The 21,275-nt window shown below is 45.4% G+C and overlaps 1 protein-coding gene across 6 annotated transcripts in view; it reads left to right on the top strand.

The window, feature by feature from the left end:
- TNIK (TRAF2 and NCK interacting kinase) overlaps nt 1-21,275 on the top strand; it is a 357,185-nt gene that overhangs the window by 266,716 nt on the left and 69,194 nt on the right. For 4 of the 6 annotated variants that reach the window (XM_045539657.1, XM_045539656.1, XM_045539662.1 and 1 more), the window contains exons 12-15: nt 2,947-3,151; nt 18,527-18,637; nt 19,474-19,560; nt 20,612-20,800. In XM_045539657.1, coding sequence (XP_045395613.1) covers nt 2,947-3,151; nt 18,527-18,637; nt 19,474-19,560; nt 20,612-20,800 — 592 coding nt within the window. The remainder of the gene's footprint in view (nt 1-2,946; nt 3,152-18,526; nt 18,638-19,473; nt 19,561-20,611; nt 20,801-21,275) is intronic. The other 2 variants (XM_045539660.1, XM_045539658.1) reach the window with 1 other exon arrangement.

The following is a 21,275-nucleotide window of genomic DNA, read 5'->3' as shown; positions in this document are numbered from 1 at the left end:
TTTATTATTGTGATCCCTATACTTTGCATTTCACTTGACTTTGATTCTAACTTTCTTCTAGTCTGTGTTTATAAATAATTAAGACTAGTGGGCTCACACTGCCAGGATTTCACTCTTGGGAGAGAATTCAGCTGACAGCAGCTTGGTGAGTCAAGCGGAGAAGGCACACATACCATGGTGACACGCACTGTGAATGTTTAATAAGACTAGGGGGAGAAAATGCATAAACAGTAAGGTCACCAGGGTAGATGGGTCCCCACCCTCTAGGCATGCAAGGAGTGGACCCTAATGGGCCACCTTAGCCACCACTGCTAGAATGAGCTAGACAACATGTGTTTTTTTGTTTTTTGTTTTCTGAGTTAACTCAGACCTATTGAGCTGGATTCTTGCTAAGCTACTGTAAGAGGGTGGGACTGGGCTTAGAGGGCCATCCAGTTTTTCTCTCTTCATCTGCCACAAGATTCCTCAAGGGTAAAGACCAAAGGAGCCTCCTTTTGTTCCATCTGATACATAACATGTTGGGTGCCTCCAGTTTATCTGAGTAGAGATGATGACTGAGGAGTGACATGGAAAATGAACATTCCTATAAGGCCAAGGACCAAACACCCTGCATTTGGAGAAGTTGTACATGGTTTTTCAAAGCTTACCCACATGGCTGTGTCAGCCCTCTGACCACTCTCTGTAGAACTGAGAAACCCTGTCTTTGTAACCTTGGTACACTGCATGTTAGGAGTCACTGAGGGAGCCAGACTGGCTGTACCTTAACACGTCTATAAATGTAACAGGTCATTGTATCATGTCAAAGATTATGTTCCTGTTTTTGTGGATGCATCTAATTATGAAATCCTGAAAAGAAGAAAAGGAGCATGGCTATCTCATTTCAGAAATGAGGTGACAGCTCAAGGGTGGTAACCAGGTCACACACAGAGTTGATGATTGAGTCACAAATACAGCTGGGTTCTGCTGACACTGATGCAACATCAGTTAACATTAATGGAGCATCCTCGAGTCACGTGAGGCTGGATTCCCAGGCCCATCACCTCTGCACAGGGCAAGTGGCCTGTGTAGATAAAAGCACCATCGTATGGGGTTTGTTTTAGAGTTTTACACAAAGGCTCAAGTTTTAGAGAAGGCTCATTATAGACGCCAAGCATTGTCTATGGACGTCACGAACAAAGTCTTTTTATGTCATTTGATGGCAGTATTTCAGCATGCTAACCACTCTCTAAAACCGAACTTGCTCCTCTTGTCAACTGCCAGTAGACCGCTCCTCTCCCGGCATGCCTCACACCAGTTCTCACCAGCACTGCTCAGCTGCCGGGACGGACCCTGCGGGCCATCCCTTGCTCCCCACATCAGATCTGTCAACAGGCTTCACTAACTCCATCCCCCCCGGTCCTTCTTCCAGTCTCCACCTGCTGCTCCCATCCTGGGTGGTGTGTCTACCCCAGAGCTGCTGCAGCAGTACTCATACCCTTGCAGACTGTCATCCGTTCAGCAGCCAAACAGACCTGCTCATGTTTACTCCTCTGTTCACAGCCCACAGGCTGTGCCCGGTCTGCTCTGTCTCTCGGACCTCTTGAACCACTCTCCCTCTCGTTCACTCTGCTCTGGAAAGACAGGCCAGTGTTCAGTGCCTCAAAGAGGCCACACCTGTTCACACCACAGGCCTCTAAAGTTGCTTTTCCTTCTGCCTGGAACATTCCTTCCTCCTCCCATCGACTGCCACCTTCCCAGAGAGGATTTCCTGACCTCTAGAGTCCTAGTGCTCCCTGCCTCTGTCGCTCCTAAACCGTTACCCTTTCTTGTCTTCTACAGAACCTACTTATACCTGAAATTACACTGTCTGCAATTATTTGTCTGTCTTTCCCGCAAGAAGATAACTCTAGGGAGTTTGTTTATCTGGTGACTGCTCTATCCCTAGAGCTGATTGCAGTGCCTGCCAGGTAGCAGGTATTAAGTAAATATGTGTTTAATGGATTTATTTCTTATTTATTTCTGGAAACTTCCAGAAAGATTAAAAGGGCTAGGTTTGAACAAACAAATAGAAACCATTTCTCACTTTCCTGTTAGGCTGCTGTGCAGAACCAAGGAGTTTGGAACTGAGTTGCTCACCTGCAGTTAGGTGCAGGTAGGGCAGCCCTACACCACTGGCAAAGTGGGTATGTCCTCTCGTTCTCTCTATCACATGCGAGCACGCACACACACACACATACACACACACACACACACACACACACACATATGCAAAACCACCGTTTTACAGATGAGGAAACTGTTACTTAAACGGAATCTGAGAAGCAGTGAGCTGGGTTGAAGTCCCCGCTGTTCCCTGTGGCCAGAACCAAGCCCGTTGGGTGTGGTGCAGTGAGACAAGCACTGACTTGGGCTTAGCAGACCGGGGTCAGGTCCTGGCTCTGTGTTGACCTTGACTCAAGCATTTTCCCTCCCTGGCTCATCACGTCTTCAGAGGAGCAGCCTGACCTCTGCCTAGGCAGGTGAGGGCGATCTGTGCTCACCTGCGTAGGTTCCCTCATCGTCCACTGTTGTTCATTTTTATTTGTTTGCCTTTCTTAAATGTGCCAATAAGCTGGTCTGGAGCTCAGGGCTTGTCCAGTCACTAAAGTCTTTGGAAACAAATCTTTGCCATGTCACAGGGTGAGGGACAGTCCTGGAGGAGGTGACGACTCAGAGGATGTGACCCCCTCTAGGGATGGAGACAGCGTATGTGTGCAGGGGTGCTCCTGAAAGGGAGGCTGAACTCTAGTCTCTCATTCCGGCTCTGTTTCTTTGGGGGCAAGTGATTTAATTCGCAGAGGAGCTGAAAGCTTGTGCTCATCCTCCCCGTGTGTGGGTGGGTTATTTGCCCACAGTCCTCCCCCAGGACCCACGGTAGCCACGGCCCCTGCCCCACGTGGGGTCCTGATCTCTCTCTCCTGCCCGCAGCTCCATTCTGAACCTGCCGGGGGAGTCGACCCTGCGGCGGGACTTCCTGAGGCTCCAGCTGGCCAACAAGGAGCGTTCTGAGGCCCTGCGGCGACAGCAGCTGGAGCAGCAGCAGCGGGAGAATGAGGAACACAAGCGACAGCTGTTGGCCGAGCGCCAGAAGCGCATCGAGGAGCAGAAGGAACAGCGGCGGCGGCTGGAGGAGGTGAGGACCCGCTCAGCCACCCCTGCACCCGAGCCCCTGAGTGGGGCTCACTCCTGGAGGTTGGGGGCCGCAGCCTGCTCGGAGCACACAGAGCTTGACTGCAGAGAGGATGAGGCCAGAACGCAGGAAGCTCCCCTTGCGTTGCTGGTGATGTGGTCACTGCAGAGCAGCAGGAGGGGGCCCCATGCCTTCCCGTGTCACCACACAGCACCTTCTCAGTGAGGCCTTCCTCCACACGTCACTCACACTCGCAGCCCTCCTTCCAGCATGTCCTGCTGCTTTTCCTTGCTTTGCTACTTTCACCCTCTTCAGACATGCTCTATCTGTACTTTCATATGTCTGCATCTCCCTGCTAGAATGTAAGCTCCTTGAGGACGGTGGATTTCATTTCTTTTAATCCCTGATGTTTCTCCAGTGCCTAGAACAGTGTCTAGTGCATATAGTAAGTGCCTCATAAATATTTGTGGAATGCGCAAACTAATATATGAATGAATGAGTCAGTCATTGAGAGGTGAAATACCGGTGTTAAGTAGAACACAAGGAATAGGCAGATAAGTGGAATGCCAAGTATGGAAGCGCAGGGCCTGCCTATTCATAGGCCAAGCGTTTTACAAGTCCTTCCCCTCATATCCCTTAGGACCCAGGGCCTGTCCTGCAGCTTGTGGATAAGACCTACCTTGAGCAGCAGACACGCTGTCATCTGTGTGGGAAACAATACTGCCAGCCACAGTTTCCTGCATGGCTTGTCATGGGCAAGGCTGTCACCCTTGTGGTTTTACAGGCATTTGTTAAAGCCTCCTTCCCAGAACATTGCCCGTGTCTCTGAGGCTCCTTCCTCTGCCAGTTACATCAAAGCCTCTAGACAATTAGGAAACCTAGAGCGCATAGCTATGGGGAAGTTGGGCGGCAGATGAAAGGTTCACTAACTGCACAATAATGGGGCAGTAGTTTTACAGGTCTTCAAATACCAGCTAGCTCCTCATTAACGCACTTAGAGCGATTCACTTGCTTTGTCAGGTGGCCACTGCAGAGTTAGAAGGTGGTGAATTGCAGACATCAGGAGCAGATTGCTTTTTAAATGGTACATCAAGGTCCAGCCTTCCTGGTTTAAATCAGTGAGGGCCTCAGTTCCAGTGTGCAGTAAATCCCATCAGCCTCATTATGTCCCTGGAATATTAGTTTCAGACCAGCAATAATAATACCCAACAGTTGCAATTATGGAGTGATTTCTGTGTGCCAAGTACCAGGCAGGATGCTTTGGTTATATCAGTATCTCATCTACTATTATTACCACTTTGAAGATATCCATTATCTCTCATCCAAAGTGCATATAATTCCCGTTTCACAAAGAGGAAACTGAGGTTCAGGGAGGGGAAGTAGTTGGTCCTATGTTGCAGAGTACTGTTTCCACACTTTACTTGAACTGCCTCATTTAGTCCTCCCAGTAATCTCCAGTCTAAAGCTAATACGCAGCTGAGTCTTAGAGAGGTTAATACCTTGCTGAAGGTCACACAGTTTGAGAGAAAACAGGTTTCAAATCCAGGGGATTGGCCTGCAGAGCCTAAGCACAAAGTCACGGCAGGTCCTGCCTCTCCACTAAGAAGCCATAGTTGACATGCTTTTCCTTACTCTTCACCTGGCCTCGACTTCCGTGGTCTTTCCTTCTGAACATTCAAGGGTTTATGATCAACGGCAAAGAATCTGTGCCCAATGGGTGCTTTGAGCTGGGTTCTGTCCCTTATGCTCCCAGTCAGAGCTCCTGCCAAGGCCACCTTTACCTTTCTTCCCCTGTGGCATTTAGTGGAGCCCCCACCACGGATGCAAGTCAGGGCTCAGCTCACTGCAGCACGTGCATCCGCAGAGACACCTCCTGCAGGTCCTGGCTTGCGGAGCAGACGTCGGCACGCGTGCGGACACAAGCCCTTTGCTCTGTCCCAGGGGCATGGGCCCCAGCTTCTCACCAGAAGCAGGAACACGAGTGGCCACAGGGCATCAGTAGGTTGTACTTGCTTTACCTTTTGATCCTTTATTTTACCATATAGCTCAATAGAGAAGAACAAGGAATACGAAATAGACAGCAGTAAATTCTGAACCCCTAAGGAATGACATTCTCTGCCACCATTTAGTCCTCCCCTGGGTCCTGCTTCTGCTGGATCCCAATCCTTGCCACTGCCCGGGCCCTTGGTGACCATTTGTGTTTCTGGTATCCTGAGTAGGAACTGGGACTACCTTGTCACATAGAAATCGTTTTAAGCCCATAGTTCAGCTTGAGAATTTAGCTTCTTTGCGGGTCAGACGGGCTTTTGTAGGCATCCTGGGAAACACATTCCCCTTCTCTACAAAAGGCCACTCAGCCACCCCTTTGGTAACACAGGACTGTGTGGGATGCAGCCTTTGTATCTGGTGATCTCAGATGTCACCTCCCACCAGAGGGTGTCTGAGGAAGCCCTGCACGTCCTTTGCTATTTACGGGTAGCCATGTGCATTTGGCTAAGCTCTAAATCAGTGTCTGTATATTCTTAGAAGGATTTTGAATATATGCTGAATGTAGTCATTTATCAGCTTTAGGAAAAGGACATGGCTTCAGGCCAGTTAAATGGTAGGGACAAAACTCTTGGCTTTTGACCAGTGATAAAGTACAGCTTATAGCTAAGTTCCAGGAACTTGATTAAACCCAGCTAAGGTGAATGAGTCCATCAATAGTGAGAAAAAGTACAAAGAGGACCTCTTCTGTTTTTACTCAATTCCATAAAAATTTCTATTACTCAACATAAACAAAACACAGCATGTATCACAGAGTTAGGAGCCAAGAATAGGGACCTTGAGGTGTTGAACCTCCTACTCTGGTAATCGCAGACTAATCCTGAGCAGATTGGTGGTGATGTTTGATTCTACTCAAGAGTTTTGAAATGATGGTAGTGATTTATGTATTTGTTTCAACTTTCTGAGCGCATTCTATGCCTTCAAGGGTTGTGGGGTCTCTTTAAGTTACAGGAATAGATCACATTGACCCCGCGACTGCCAGCCCCCTCCCTGGGAGTAAGTTTTATTCTTGGAAGAATTGGATTAAGTTTTTTAAGCTACCAAGGTCTCATTAAGTGCCTTTCAAGACTGGGATAACATTGTCCACTCATAAAAACAACCAGTTCTAGCTAAAAAATAGACTGCTTTGGTTTCATCACTTGAAATTTGTTTTTTTAAGAATTACTGCCTATATCTTATTGGCCAGTAGTAGTAGAGCATTAATGTACAAATAAGGGCCTGGCAATCTAAAAATGTGAATTCCCTATGAGCCTCTAACTTTTCACTGTGAATGACTGGGGCTTGCAAGGACGTTGGGCTCTATTGTTTTTAAAAGTGTGAGGAAGAATTAAAACCTTTTCCCCTGGCTGTAGGCGTTCATTCAGCAAATATGTAGTGAATGCTCTGCCGTGTGGGCACATTGCTGGGCACTCGAAATAGTGTCCCCTCGTGATGACTAGATCTGCGTGGGAAACAGGCGTTAGGCAAATAGTCAGCCAAGCCATCATTTATTGTTGTTGCCGTGACAGCTGTGGTGAGGAACGGCGAGCTGAGGGAGCAGCCACCGAGGCACGGGCCCGCCTGGCCAGGGACCAATCGGCCAGAGCCTCGCTGGGAGCACGTGGCGCACACGGAGGGGCTCGGCAGGGAAGCCAAAGCGCCATCACGCGGGGCTTTGTGGGCCAAATCGATGACTTCTGGATTTTATTCTAAGAAGAATCGGAAGCCACTGATGTGTTTTAACCAAGGGAATACAATCAGATCTGCCTTTTTAAAATGAAACTTTGCTGCAAGGAAAGTGATTAGGAGGAAGCAGGAGTGGATGGGAAGATAGGATTATCTCCAGCGGTGATGCTTTGGGTGGATGGTGGCAGATGGGGATTGAGAAGAGTGGACACACTTGAGAGAGCAGGGCGTGGGAGTCGCTTAGATGGCAGAGATGAGGGGCACAGGCAGCCACTCACAGCAGGTTCCCCAGTGTCACACTAGCGTACACGTGTGGAAGGAGAAGGAGATCAGTTCAGAGCGTCATGAGATTAAGATGCATACGAGGCGGCCAGTGGTGATGCCAGGGATGCAGCTGGCTCTGCAGATACAGCCACGGAAGAGGAGTTGCAGGTGGGAAAATGGGAATCATTGGTTTACGGTAATGGAGGTGTACTTTGAGAAGAAAAGAGAATCTTGGCCTGAGCTCTGTGAACTCAGAATAGAGGAGGAAAAGAGGCAGCAAAGAAAACGCATAAGGAAGTAGAAAGAGCACCAGGAGAGTCTGATGCTGTGGAAGTGAAAAAAATTTAGTATCCAAGCACAAGAATGGAGTTAAAGGGGCCAGCTGTGCAGAATGCCCACAGAGGCCAAGAAGATAACAGCATCCTTTGGTTTCAGTGACAAAAGAGATATTTAAATGCAGTTCTTGTGTAGTACTCTCTAGAAATGCCTGCATTTCCTTCCTGGGGGAAAGTCAGAAGACACCGGAGGCCCCACCATGTACCACCTGCAGTTCTCTTCCATCTCCCCACACCCTGCCCCTCAGCCCTGCAGGGAGGCTCGTTCCCACCACCCACGTTGTTCGGTGGATTAACCAGGAAAATGGATATGAAAGCACTTTGTCAACTGCCAAGAGCTGGACAGATCTCACTTTTGAGGGACTTGTCAAATTCAGCTTAAATATTTCTAATGAGGCACACCTCATGCTTCTGCATAGAGAACTTTCATAGTTAAATGGTCACCCATTTGTTGTCGGCTTTCGCTGACAATCGCTATTAGCACTCACACTTCACTTAGGGCGAGCAGGCCAGTCTCGCAGAAGCTGTGCTAGCTGGAGCCCAAGCCCAGAGAAGCCACTGGTGTGCAAGGTTGTTCTTCTGAACCTCAGTAGTTTCTCCCAGATACTCTTAGACACCACCCCTACCAAAAATGGTGGTGGACGGAGCTGCATTATTTCTTGAAGAGTCACAGTGCAAAACAACATACTGAAGCTCTGAAAAGTCCTTTAACAACAGAGCATTTGGTAAAATTCTGTTGAGAGGGAAGTAGTAGCATCGATTCTAGATGCTAAGATTGCTAAGGTTCAACTCCCACCTTTCTTCCTTATTAGCTGTATAACTCTGAGTAAGTTCTTTAACTTTTCTGTGCCTCAGTTTCTCCATTTATAAAACCAGAAATAGCAATAGCATTTACTTCATGGGGCTGTCGTGAAGATTAAACTGAAGTAATTCAGAAAGCCCTAGAACATTACCAACACATAGAGAGCACTCAGTAAATACTAGTTGTTGTTGTTATCAGTGTGGGAAACTTTGACTAAAGTCAGAGGCATAATTTTTGAAACTCAAAGTCCTTTATGTGCTGCCATAAAACCTTACTGGGTTTATTAAAATAAATGTACCAAAAGGTAGGCTTCTTTTCATACTTTGGGAAGAATATTTGTTATAATACTAGGAGAAATTCAGTTACATCGTTAAGAGAAAAAAGTATCTAACAGTTTTTAAATGGCCAGCTTGTGGGTTAGTGTAGAGGTAAAGTACAATGGCTTTGCAGGGCCAGGAGGCCAAAGGGTTAATCCTAGCTATGTGGCCTCGGGAAAATTACTTACCCTCTCTGAACCTCAGTTTCCTTACATGCACATTCAGTATAATAATATTTACTTTGTAGGATTGTTATGAGAAATAAATTAAACCATATACCCAGAAGGTTTGGCACAATGCCTGACACAAAAATGGATTGATATTGTTGAGTGAATATTTTAGTGTTATTTTGGAACCGATGATTTTAAAATGCTGTATTGTTAAGTTTTTTTATTTTAATGGCTCTTTATATAGATAGCATTTCCCCATTCCCAGTCTTCCTTAATTCTCTAATGTACCTTCCCTGTTTAGTGTAAAACCTGGACTTTTCCATCCCCTTTAAAGAGGACTTTTTTCCGAGTGCTCCCCTTCCATCGTGTCTTGCTGGGCTGGCTGTCTGCTGTTGACTGAGCCAGCAGTCCCGACCTTGCCGGCACAAGAGGTAGCACATTCTTCATTCATCCTTCTGGGTGTGCCTCACTGGGGTCAACTGCCACCTTGGAAAATCTCCTCTTCCCAGTCAAGCCTAAAGAACCTTCCCCTGGAGAAACTCTGCCTTTTAATGGATTATCTTGTCAGCATTTCATGCTGTCATTTCCAACACTTTGTAGTTATGATCCCATCATTGCCACCAAGTGGCTGCATAAAGTCTCATCTGCTACCAGTATCTAAAGAAAACCCAGAAGAAGGTAGGTAACCATGTGCTGTCTGAATAGTAAGCTTCTGGGCCTCAAGGACATAGCACCTTAGGAATGACCTTTCACCAAAAAGATAGAAACAAGACAATCCGGTAAGAGGCCGCCTGGGTTTGAATCCCAGCTCTGCCACTTACTGCCTTTGTGACCTTGGGCAAGGCATGACTTCTCTGTGCCTCAGTTTGCCCATTTATCAAGTGGGATAGTAATACATCCAAGGTACTTAGAACAGTACCTGGTGCTCAGTAAATACCTGAATAAGTTCAAGAAGAATGTTGCACGTGAAGGGAAAAATATCTTTGTTCCTCATTACCTGCTTTGTTCTTGCTGCCCTGCGTCATCTCCTGCCAGGGCGAGGGCTCACGGCTGAATGCAGCTAGAGCAAGTGCAGTGGGCATAGGCAAGAGACAGGGAAATCAGTGTGGGTTTTTGTTGGTGTGGCATTCCCACCCACTGGGCCGTACTCCCAGGCTCTGAGCCAAAAGAAAGTACTGTGAGCAAGAATAACCCCCATTTCAGGTCCCGGAGCGTTATTCGTTGGCCTTGCTAAGAAGCGGGCCTTAATATCCTTGAGCACTAACTGTAGGTATCCTCATGTGTCCTGAGAGCAGTGTCTGGCTGGTGGGAGGCAGAGCAGCTCTTTATTCCTCGATGTCATTAGCGTCAATACAAAGATTGAATGCTTTCTAGCTGAGCTTTTGCTCTGTTATTTCCATAACTGAACCGAAATTATGAAACAGCTGGGAACCAGGCTGGAAAACTGGATGCTCATTGTCTGGGACCGGGCTCACCCGTGGGCTTCTGATAATGGTCACCGATCGCATGCGCTATAAATCACACTTGTGCTTTAGGAGGGCGTGTGGTGTGCACAGGTAGAAGGAACCCTGCTTCTTGGTGGATCCCCCAAGGGCTCCACTTTGTCACCTGGATCCCATGGTGGGAAGGGTTTCCTGCCCAGGTGAGAAAGTTGTGCTGAAATTTCTGTAACGCAGTTTAAAATGCTACTGAAATTTGAAATCCTTCCTGGACTTTTAAGGAAGAGGGAGGGTATGCTAACATTTTGTACTTACAGCATTTCACACTGACAAAACCCAGAGTTAGGCATTGCAGCTCCTTGATGTATCTAGCGTACCTGCAGGGATGGTCAGATGGTTTTCTAGCGCCAGCCCGGAAGGGACATCACACAGACCTGCCTTCTGTTGTCCAGAGTCTTCATAGAACCTCTTTTATTACATCTAGTCTATGTTTCTTGTGTTTCACAGTTTTCTTAGTTATTCCTAACCACAGAACTGTGACAGCAAAGTAGTTTCACAGAAGATAGTATTTCACATAACATTTAAGTTGAATTGTTTTTATTTCAGTTCTTGTTTTCTTCAGTAAGCCGTTGTATGGAATCGTAGAGACTGGGGAATATGAGGGACCTCAAAAGTGGTCTCATCCAATTCTCTCAAAGCAAGAATCCCCTGGGCAGTATTCTTCAAACAGGGTCATTTAACCTGTTTAACATACAGTGTTTCATAATGTCCATGGGCTTAAGGCAGCATACTCTATTTTTGAACAACTCCTAATGTTAGAAAATTTATCTTTTTTATCGATTTAGGTTCTTGTGATAGTCTTGCATTAATACAAGTTGTGCCAAATAAAACTACAGTGCCTTCCACATCAGTCCTAAAAATATTTGAAGGCAGTAATAATGTTCTTCTCCACATGTCTGCAGTTTCTGCAGCATTTCCACATAGGATATAGTTCAGCATCTTTACTATCATCTGAGGTCTGCTGGAGTGGCCCTCTCTGTAAACATTGTATTAATAAACAGGTTTAAATTAATAACTGGCTTGTTTTCATAGGGCTCAATCTGAGGGTCTCATACTAAGGCTTCAGAATGATGGCAGAAGAAATTTGGAGGTTCCTCTGCATTTGACTTTTACACTAACATTCCAAGTCATAGGTACTAGGGGTGTCCACCCAGCCATTCTTGTTCCTCTGTATGATACCCAGGAAAACCCAAGTAGCTGTTCTCCCTGGGGAAACTGAGGCTCAGATAATAAGGAGCTTGTGCATAATCACATTGACTAGCATCCATAGAAGCAGCAGGACAAGAAATCTTCCTTAAGCTTCCTTGCAGCTCATTCTGTTGTTGTTCCTCTTCCCACACACATAAAGACCAGCTTGCACACACATTCATCAGTGTTTACCCAGGGGTGCCTACTGACCAGCAGTTGGCCTGCAGGCACAAAGAAAAGGCTTCATTTAGGCAGTTAATTTTTCAGGAAAGCTCTGAGAGGGTAGGTTGGATAGTTTATCTTTAATAGTGTAAAGAAGGTGTAGAAAGAAAGAAATGGGGTATATCCAGCCTGTCTAGCTTTTTCAGTGTTCTCTGATTACTGTCTCTGTAACGAAAAGATAAGTAACAAGTGAAGATAGAAAGAGGAAAAAAATGGCAACTTGAAAAAGCATAAGACATCTTTTGCTTTGTATATATAGATGCCTCAACCTACTTGTTTTAATCCACAAAGGCAACGTGGCAAGAGCCAGGCACAGAGAATAAGTCCTGGCTTTGCACTTACCAACTGAGTGAAATTGGGCAAGATATTGGCCTGGGTGTGACTCAGTTTCATTATCTGTCAAATGGGGGTGATGACAGTAGTACCTGCCTCAGAGGGTTGTGGTGACAGTTAAATGAGTTGATATGAGTACAGGCTTAGGACAGTGTTTGGCGTCATAGGAAGCACCACATAAGTGTTTCTTATTATCAATGATTATTGTTTTTGTTATTTTTATTTCATTGTTGTATAGTAAATTTAGAGGTGCCAGACTACTTCCCTGTCACTGTCATGTCCTTACTGTAAAAAAAAGTTTGGAACCCCGGTTTTGGTTGCAAGGAATCATGCCCTTTCCCTGCAGTAGTTGATTTGCAATTGTTTTTCCAAAACTGAAACATGAGCAAATGTTAAAGGGACAAATGGAATGTCCAGAAGCTGGGATGCCTCTCGTCACAGTACAGCTCCAGTGATGCTTTTACAGGGTAGTCCTATTTAAAGTAAGGGGGCATGTGTGGTGTGCAATTGATTCAAAAGACCACACTGGGTCCTTTCATTCCAAGTGTCTTTGAACAGAGAGCCCCTGTGTTGAGGGCATGGTAGAGGTACTTCCCAAGGAGCCCGACTTGATCCTGCACCAGCCGTTCCCCTGTCCTCTGGAGGCCAACTCAGTTCTTCCACAGTCACAGTGGGGTCCCTTCTCACCACTTCCAGGAGGTCACCCAGGATGAAAAGCAAGAGGAGCTCTCCAGGGGCAAATAAGAATTCTGCTTCCTTTCACTTCTCATTCTGAATTGTTAGTAGAATTTTGCTTTGCAATGTAGCACATACTTGCTCAGGCTCTTAGAATGAACAGACTTGGGAGATTACTTAATCTGACCCCTGTTTGAAAGTTTGGTTGAAGGTGACTTATTCAAGATCAAAGGACATTTACTTGTTCATTAAACATAATTTATAGGAGCTGCTGCCTGGTCTTCAGTGTTCGTATCAGCAGCAGTGCAGGACCAGAATCGCGTCTTGCTGTTTCTGATCCATTGTCCTTTCCCTGAGCCCTGTTGCCTGTCACCCACCCTCCACCCCAGTGACACGTTGCATTGCAGCTATGGGATATTAATTCTCAAATGTGAATATGACCTGAGTCCGTATAATGGGAAATGTGACGTATGTAAAAGATGGACCCAGGGCCAAAATTTGTTTTTCATTTGTTTGTTTGTTTCTATCCTTCTTCATGACTTTTCTTCATCCCAAAAGGAGGACTTAAGGTGGCTTATAGAGATTAATATAGCAACTAAAAAGAAAATAAGGAAAGAAAGTAGGAGAGAAAGACACAATGAAGGCAGGAGCAGGGTCAGTTCACGGAACACCAGCACAACCTGCCGTCCAGGCTGTAGGACGCCCAGTGCCAACAGTCTGGCTCTGAGAGTCCTGGCACCTGAAAAGGGGCAAACACAAATGGGTCGAGATTCATGTTGTCCATCAGGTAGTGGTTGAGGCGATGTTCCTACCGTAAATGCAATGGTTGGCTTTATTCAGCTATTCTGAAAACATAAAGTGCAATGTTATGGCACAACAGTTCATCAAACAGCACAACAGTCACTTCCCGAGAGCCAGAGCACCCTGGTGCAAGTGTACGCCTTTCTGCTGATCTAAGGTAATCTAAGAAGAACATTTAAAGAAACAAAGGAGAAAAAGACAAACTCCACAGTCTTCGTGATGAACCTTCTTCTTACAACTAGGATTATTTCTTACAACTAGGTCTTTAATAGGAATTAAGTATTTAAGGGTTGAGGTGATATTTTCTGGCAATAATTTAAAGAGAAGAAATTCTACACAGTCAATTTAGGATAAATGTACTACCTTTGCGGGTCCCCTGAACAGGAGGACAGGATTGATATTTTCTCATTAAAATTAACTAACCAGCTCACATGCTTGGAAGTATAGCCACACAGCCTCCACCTAGAGGTGGCCTAGGGGAACAGCCATGGGGAGGATCAAAGCTGTCCTCAGTAAATACCCAGATCCAGCAATCCCACTACTGTGTATGTATCCAAAACCAATTAAGTCAGTATGTTGGAGAGTTTATCTGCACTCCTGTTTGCTCAGCATTATTCACAATAGCCAAGATATGAAATGAACCTAAATGTACATAAAAGAATGAATGGATAAAGAAAATGTGGTATATCTACACAATGGAATACTATGGGGCCATAAAAAAGAATGCAATCCTGTCATCTGTGGCCACATGGATGAACCTGCAGAACATCATATTAAGTGAAATAAGCCAGGCACAGAAAGACAAATAGCACATGTTCTCACTCACGTGTGGAATCTAAAACATCATTCACAGAAATAGAGAATAGCATAGTGGCTACAAAAGGAATGGGGTGGGGGAAGTGGTGAGAGATTGGTCAGTGGGTACAAAGCTACAGTGAGATAGGAGGAATAAGTTCTGATGTTCCAAAGCGCAGTAGGATGACTAGAGTTAATAATATTCATACATTGTATATTTCAAAGTAGCTATATAAGAGAGGATTTTGAATGCTCTCAATCACAAATGATAAATGTTTAAGGAGATAGGTATGCTGATTACCCTGATTTGATCATTACATAATTTATACATGTATCTAAACATCATACTGTACCCTGTAAATATGTATAATTATTATGTCAATCATGAATGCTTTTAAAATTAAAATGTTTTAAATTTAAAACTAAAGAATTGTCCTCAAAAATATCATTCTTGGCAAACACCAACAGAAGACGAAAGGGGCACAAAGGCCCTGATGCTACTCCGTATCCGGAGTGAGACAACCATGATTTTAGTCTGGAAAGCATTCAGAGTAGGTACCGTCAATCATCTTCCAACCAGAAAAACAGAAATTAAGAAACTTGGAAGAACACACTGAATGTTTAATTTTAAGGAATATAACTTTTCTTAATACCTACAAGAAGATATGAATGAAAATATCTAGGCAATTCAATATAGGTAGAGTATCTGCCAAGAGTTTTAGAGTAGTTGGTTTAAGCCATTCTTTTTTGGTAGCAGGACCACTCATCATTATGCATAATTTGAATAAAATCTAGGAATACTATTTGATTCTCCCCTTTCCCATTCCTTCCAGCTGAGACTTTTATTCCCTTATTTTATTTTCATACCCTTCCCCAAGAAGGCAAATAGGTATATGCCAGTGCCAATTGTAGGTGGGTGTCTTTAGAACATTCTCCAGTCCTCAACACAAAAGAATGTTCTGGCCCATAAGGGCTAAGAAGGGCATTGAAGGGCAAAGGTCTAGTGCAAAGCTCTGCAAAGCCTTCACCTCTTCCTTATCCAGTCTGCAGTATTCAATGCAACAGTATCAATGGTAGCAGGCCCAAGATGGGAAACAATGAGAAATAAAAACAAGTGGAACAGCGACCCTGCCCACAAATAGCTTTCAACCTAGATTGCAAAGTTGTTAAGACATACTCTAACCCTAATAGAAGGTACAGTGTGATATAAACCATAAGTATTGATAGGAGGGAAAATGCTGCAAAGAAATTTGACAGGATACTATGCTGTCTTCTTTTCCCTCAAGTTTCTTACTCTGCTCAGTTCAGCAAACTCTTACGTGCACCTGCCAGGTGTCAGGCCCTGCGTGAGGGGGTGGGGGTACAGCAGAAATCAAGCACTGGCCTTGCCCTCAAAGAGCTGCTTTTAGCAAGAGTCTTCAAAGCTTTGTAAAGGTGTCTGCTTGAGGCCAGGGACTTGGTCTTTCTTTGACATGACTTGGCATGTCCCCTCCCTCAAACAGCCCCAGGCTCAGGAGGAGAGAGAGCAAACATTTTTTCAGGAAGGGAATGAACATGAAGACACAGCATCTGGAAATTGGCAGGGTGCCCTCAGAATGTTGGGGAAGTGATTTATTTTTCCAACCTCGCCACAGGGACCCAAGCCCTGGCAGATGCCTCCATGCGTTAGCGGCAGCTGATCTGAGTGAGATCATTATTAATTATTAGTCACTTTTGAGTGTCTTTCTCAGAAACTACTGAGTACTTGGGAAGCCAGGACCCACTTGAGTTGCAATCAATACTGTATACACCTTGCACAGGGACCTGAGTGACATGTAATTATAAAACAGTATTGATTCCTGGCAAAGGGGTTCAAAATGTACAAATCCTTCACATAAAAATCAGCTAAGTCTTCAAAGGCCTGATTATTTTTTTTTTCCTCAAGAAAGAGACTGATAGTTGGAGTAAAAAACTTGAAATGTTAGCTAAATTAGGGCTATTTCCTGCCAGGAGCCAGATCTGTACACATAATTATTTTATTCTCTGTGCTGGCACTGGTTCACTTTGGTTGAGTTTAAGGAATGTTTCTGTTCTGGGTCTGTAATCCAAGTTACTCAGTCAGTTCCTAGGCTGGTGTTTCTACTTGCGTCTTCCTATAGTATTTTTCTGTACAACAGATACACATCTGGGACTTGATTCATCCTCATGCCCGCCCCGCCCCTGCTTTTCCTGCTCTTCTCTGCCCTGCCGTCCAGCGGGCCCCGCGGCCAGGAACTCCACCTGCCCTCACACACCCCATCGTCACCAAACTCTGCCTGTTTTACCTTGGCCTGTTTCTAATTTCCATTTCCAAGTTGGTGTCCACTGCAGTCCTACTAGAATGACTGGAAATCTGGACAGTCTTTAGCCTTTCTTCCTTTAGGCTGAGTCTCCACCCTCAGCAGCGATTGGGAACGTGGGCTCTCGGCCTGCCTCTGCCGAAATCATCGGGGCCCTAATCAGTTTACTCTTCAGTCATAGATTCTTGCCCGCTCCTGCGGTTGTCAGGAGCCATTGAAAATGCAAGTCTGGTCAGGGAATTTGGCTGCTTGAGGTCCTCCAGTGGCTGCCTTTCACCTGCAGTCTGAGATAGACAAATAACTCTTGGTCTGGAAGGGACAGAAGTGGAGTCTCAAGAGATGCGGCTTCTCTCCCAAGACTCAGAGGTTGTCGGAAGACAGCAGGTCTAGAGGATGGTGGCAGGAACTATGTCAGAAAGGCTTTCTCACGGGCTGCTGTGGCCTTTCAGATGTTTGTGGTTGGTTTAGCTGGGGCTGTGACAGAGAACTGCTGCACAAAAGCTGTTTGCTTATCAGTGAGATACAGTCACAATCCATGCTATTCTGGGCACTTCATGCTTCCTCAGCCGTGCAGTGAAGTGCTGTTGAGAATGTTACGAGGGAATGGGCTCCCGGTGTGTCCTCAGAACCTCGTATCTTAGGAAGAGAATCCCCAGTGCCAGCACAGGGGTCTGACACAAAGGGCCTGCAGCGTTTCTCTAAAGGGGTGCTAATGGCATGGTGTATGGGAAAATACTGAGAAATCTATGGCAATCCTGCACCTTGCAGGAGCTTGGTGTCAGTAGCCCCTCACGCTAAATGCCAGTCATGTTCCCCAGTCATTGAGACAACCAGAATAAATCCTTACATGTCCCCACAGAGTGCCAAATGCCCCAGAGATGGGGTAATGGTCCCCCTACCATTGGCTCCTATAACTGCTTGGCCTACTTCTAACTTCTCCTAAAATGCTCTGCTTTCCTGAGTGTAATGAAAAGCTAGATAACTGGTGATCTTTCTGTCATTCCCTTGCCTCTTCATCTTCTGTCACGATTGAGCTCAGAGGCTGGAGTCACATTGCCTAGCTTTGAAATTAGGCTCCGCCACTCAGCTGGGTGTGACCTTGAACATGAGTGAGACCTTGAAAAGTTACTTAGTCTCTCTGTTCCTCAGTTTTCTCATATAAAATGGGGATAATAATGATATCCACCTTGGGAGATTTTTGTGAAGATTAAATAAGATAAAGCACGTAAGATGCTTATCACATTGTCCACTGTCGGAGACATGGTAATTGTATGTGGTGATGATGATGATGATGGAGACAAGTATGGCTCCTGAGTATAAGGGTCTTGTTTGAGCAACAAGTTTAAATTGACACTTAAAAATGAGTGTTCCATAAAATATAGAGAGGCAGCATGATACACAAGAAGGGTGGCAGACGGGGTGGGCATCACTAACTAAACCCTGTTGCGCCCTCAGCCATTAATTACTGCATGGCTCTGACTGTGTCACTTCACTTCTCTGATTTTTGTGTGCTCTCTCTATGAAATGTTTGTGTTACATGGTGTCAGAAAGACTGAATGACATAAGCACTGTGAAGTAATCCCCTAAACAGCTTGATGACACGTCATAAATAACCTGCTCTGCATTGGTGTCTCCTACCCCTGATTTGAACCCCCTCACCAGCCATTGGGAGAACACACTTACCAGGAACTTCTCGGCGAGCGTGCACTTGCGTGGCAAATGGCAGGGTGTTATGCAGTACACCGGATCTCTCTCCGTCACCCCCTCTCTCCCTGCCAGTGTCCCCCCTCCCCCCGCCCCCGCCCCGGCGGTACCCCAGGAGAGAAACAGCATTTCCGCATCTCTCATTGAGAGCTCATGTCTGCAGTTGGGCAGCTTTCCCTGCTGGGTTCACGACACCCCCCACCAAGGCCGTTGCCCTCATAGTTGTCTGCTTGTTGCCCCACAGCAACAGAGGCGAGAGAAGGAGCTGCGGAAGCAGCAGGAGAGGGAGCAGCGCCGGCACTACGAGGAGCAGATGCGCCGGGAGGAGGAGAGGAGGCGCGCCGAGCATGAGCAGGTACAGCTGGGACTGCAGAGCCCCACGGATGGCCCCCGGGAACTGCAGGGTGTCTCTGGGGTGAGGGTCACCTTCTCTGAGGACTGCTCAGTTTAAGTGGGTTTTTACTCTTTCTCAAGCAACTATTCTCACCTATTCAAGAAGTCAAATGCACAGCCTTGGCAGTGCCCACCCGTTCAACCTTGCTTCCTACCCTGGCCAGAGTTCCCTGATATCCCTGGATCTTCCATTTCTCCTAGCCATGGCTGTCTGATTTGAAGGTAGCACTGAAGCATGAAAAACAGGCCAAGCCCTGCTCTTTCATTGCTTCAGAAGAGCTTTCCTACTCATGCGATCTCTGGTCTTTATGACTTTGGGTCATTAATGCAGACCCCTCTCTCTTTGCTAGAATCACATTCTGACAGCACAGCGAAACGGCAGGATGGTTCCGTTACAAAGACGGTGCACGATGGCATTCCACAATTGTGTATCCCTGCCGCTTGCACAGGAGTCTATGAACTTTATGGCATTGTTAATTCCAGGTAGTCCATAAAGAGAGCAACCTGTAATGAGAAGCTTTAAAATGTAGCTGGGTTTATTAAAACCAAGTAGTAACAGTAAAATGCTGAGCCATCTCAGACAGCTGTTGCAGGTAGAGGGTTTGTGCTTTTGACTACATTGAAATGCTTTTGCTCTGGTGTGGCATACTCTTCCTGTTTCGTGAGGAGGTATCTGGGTATTTTTCCACCTTCTTCTTTCTGCACTTTACTTGGCAGCTCTTGTCACCTTTGAAATTACCAGTTCTTTTTCTCCCTTTCTTTCTGTTCCTCTGAATTCTCTGCTGCCTACCTCTCCAGGAATACATCAGGCGACAGTTAGAGGAGGAGCAGAGACAGTTAGAGATCTTGCAGCAGCAGCTACTGCATGAACAAGCTCTACTTCTGGTAATGGGAAAGCCGAGGGCCAGCTGATCTGCTCTGTGTTCAACTTGCATGGTCTATGTCTGTCTGTGTGTGTCGTCCTAACGTGCCAGTCCAAAAGAGGGGAGCTTCCAAGCCTCATGGACCTCAAACATCTCATAGAAACTTAATACATTCCATGATCAATTTTGCTGAGTCTTACTACATTTAATACAATTGTTACGCATTCTTTATTAACTCCATCTACTTGTGAAACTCTAACATGAATCCAGCCTTTTTATAAGTACAAACTGCCTTTGAGACCCACTGTGTTTATTGCAGAGTGATTTTTAAGGCCATTTGTAGCACACTGGAATACAATCACAGCAAAATGTGCCTCTCCCGTAAGAATCCACTCAGCTCTGCAGTCATATTTCATTTGCAGACTATTAGTTTTACCCTTACGATGGGAACATTTTGTGTTCCCTGCTCACGCAGCTTCCACTTGAAGTACAGTACTTTTTATTATTATTGCACTGCTCTCCAGATGGGCTTCTTGGTGTATTTTTTTTAACTGAACTTTTTATTTAATGGCATCCTGATATTTTTTAGCCTGTACATAAGCTTGGTAACGGCCTTTGTTGGTCCAAGTTTTATTAAACAAAAGATGATTTAGGCATTATCGTTAACTGTTTATTTAGTTTTGTACTTACTTGTACATGTTTAATGGTTTAATTACTAGATCAGGAAATAGATGGCTCCTTACAGGGGTTGTGTGCTGACGATTTAAATGTCCTCATTATTGGCATTTTCTCAGTTGCAATTCATCAGGGACAAGTCACTTTGCAAGTGGTGGTGTTCAGTAGGAATTGCCATTTTAAAGCAATAGTGTTTTCATCGAATGATGCATTCTTGTGTAGATACTAACATAAGGCTGTTATGGCACATTCTGACAACCTCCTGTAGTTCTGTTAGTATTAAGGTCCTTTGTTATTTAGCATCATTTTGCCTTCAGTGCATGCTTAACTGGTATTGGCCAGTGATTTCCGCGTGGTAATCTGGCCTTTTCTTTGTTCCTCTTGCCTGATCTGGACAGGAATATAAGCGCAAACAATTGGAAGAACAGAGACAAGCAGAGAGACTGCAGAGACAGCTAAAGCAAGAGAGAGACTACCTAGTTTCCCTTCAGCACCAGCGGCAGGAGCAGAGGCCTGTGGAGAAGAAGCCACTATACCATTACAAAGAAGGGATGAGTCCTAGTGAGAAGCCAGCGTGGGCCAAGGAGGTAAGTAAGCAAGTGCAGCCACACCCTATTGGCCAGGCTTTTGGCTCTAATGAATTCATCCAGTAGAAGTGGAGAGTTAACCTAATGCTGCAGAGTTGGAAAACAATTCATTGTAAGACACACGCTTTGTTTTTGGAAGAATGGTAACATTATTTCTATAGAGACATGGCAAGGCACCTTACTCCATTTGTGGGTTTTTTTTTGGCATATCTTTGTGGAGACAGTGCATTTTTATAGGCAACAGCAGACAGTAGAAAAAATCCTTTTCCTTATACTAATCCAATTGAATTTGTGGCATGAGGATTTTTGGTGACTTTTTTGTGTGTTTGTTTGTTTGAAGAATGTGATTAAGGACTTAATGGAATTCTAGGTAGATTCATTTCCAGTCCATACCTGGGCCTTGTTAGCTGGTCATTGACATTGTCACTAACATTACCTTGTTTGCTCTGATACCAGCAGACGTATAGTGGACCTC

This window comes from Lemur catta, chromosome 1 (assembly GCF_020740605.2).
Source record: "Lemur catta isolate mLemCat1 chromosome 1, mLemCat1.pri, whole genome shotgun sequence".
NCBI classification, from domain to species: domain Eukaryota; kingdom Metazoa; phylum Chordata; class Mammalia; order Primates; family Lemuridae; genus Lemur; species Lemur catta.
Note: the sequence above shows the minus strand (reverse complement) of the source record. Positions and strands in the feature narration are given on the sequence as shown.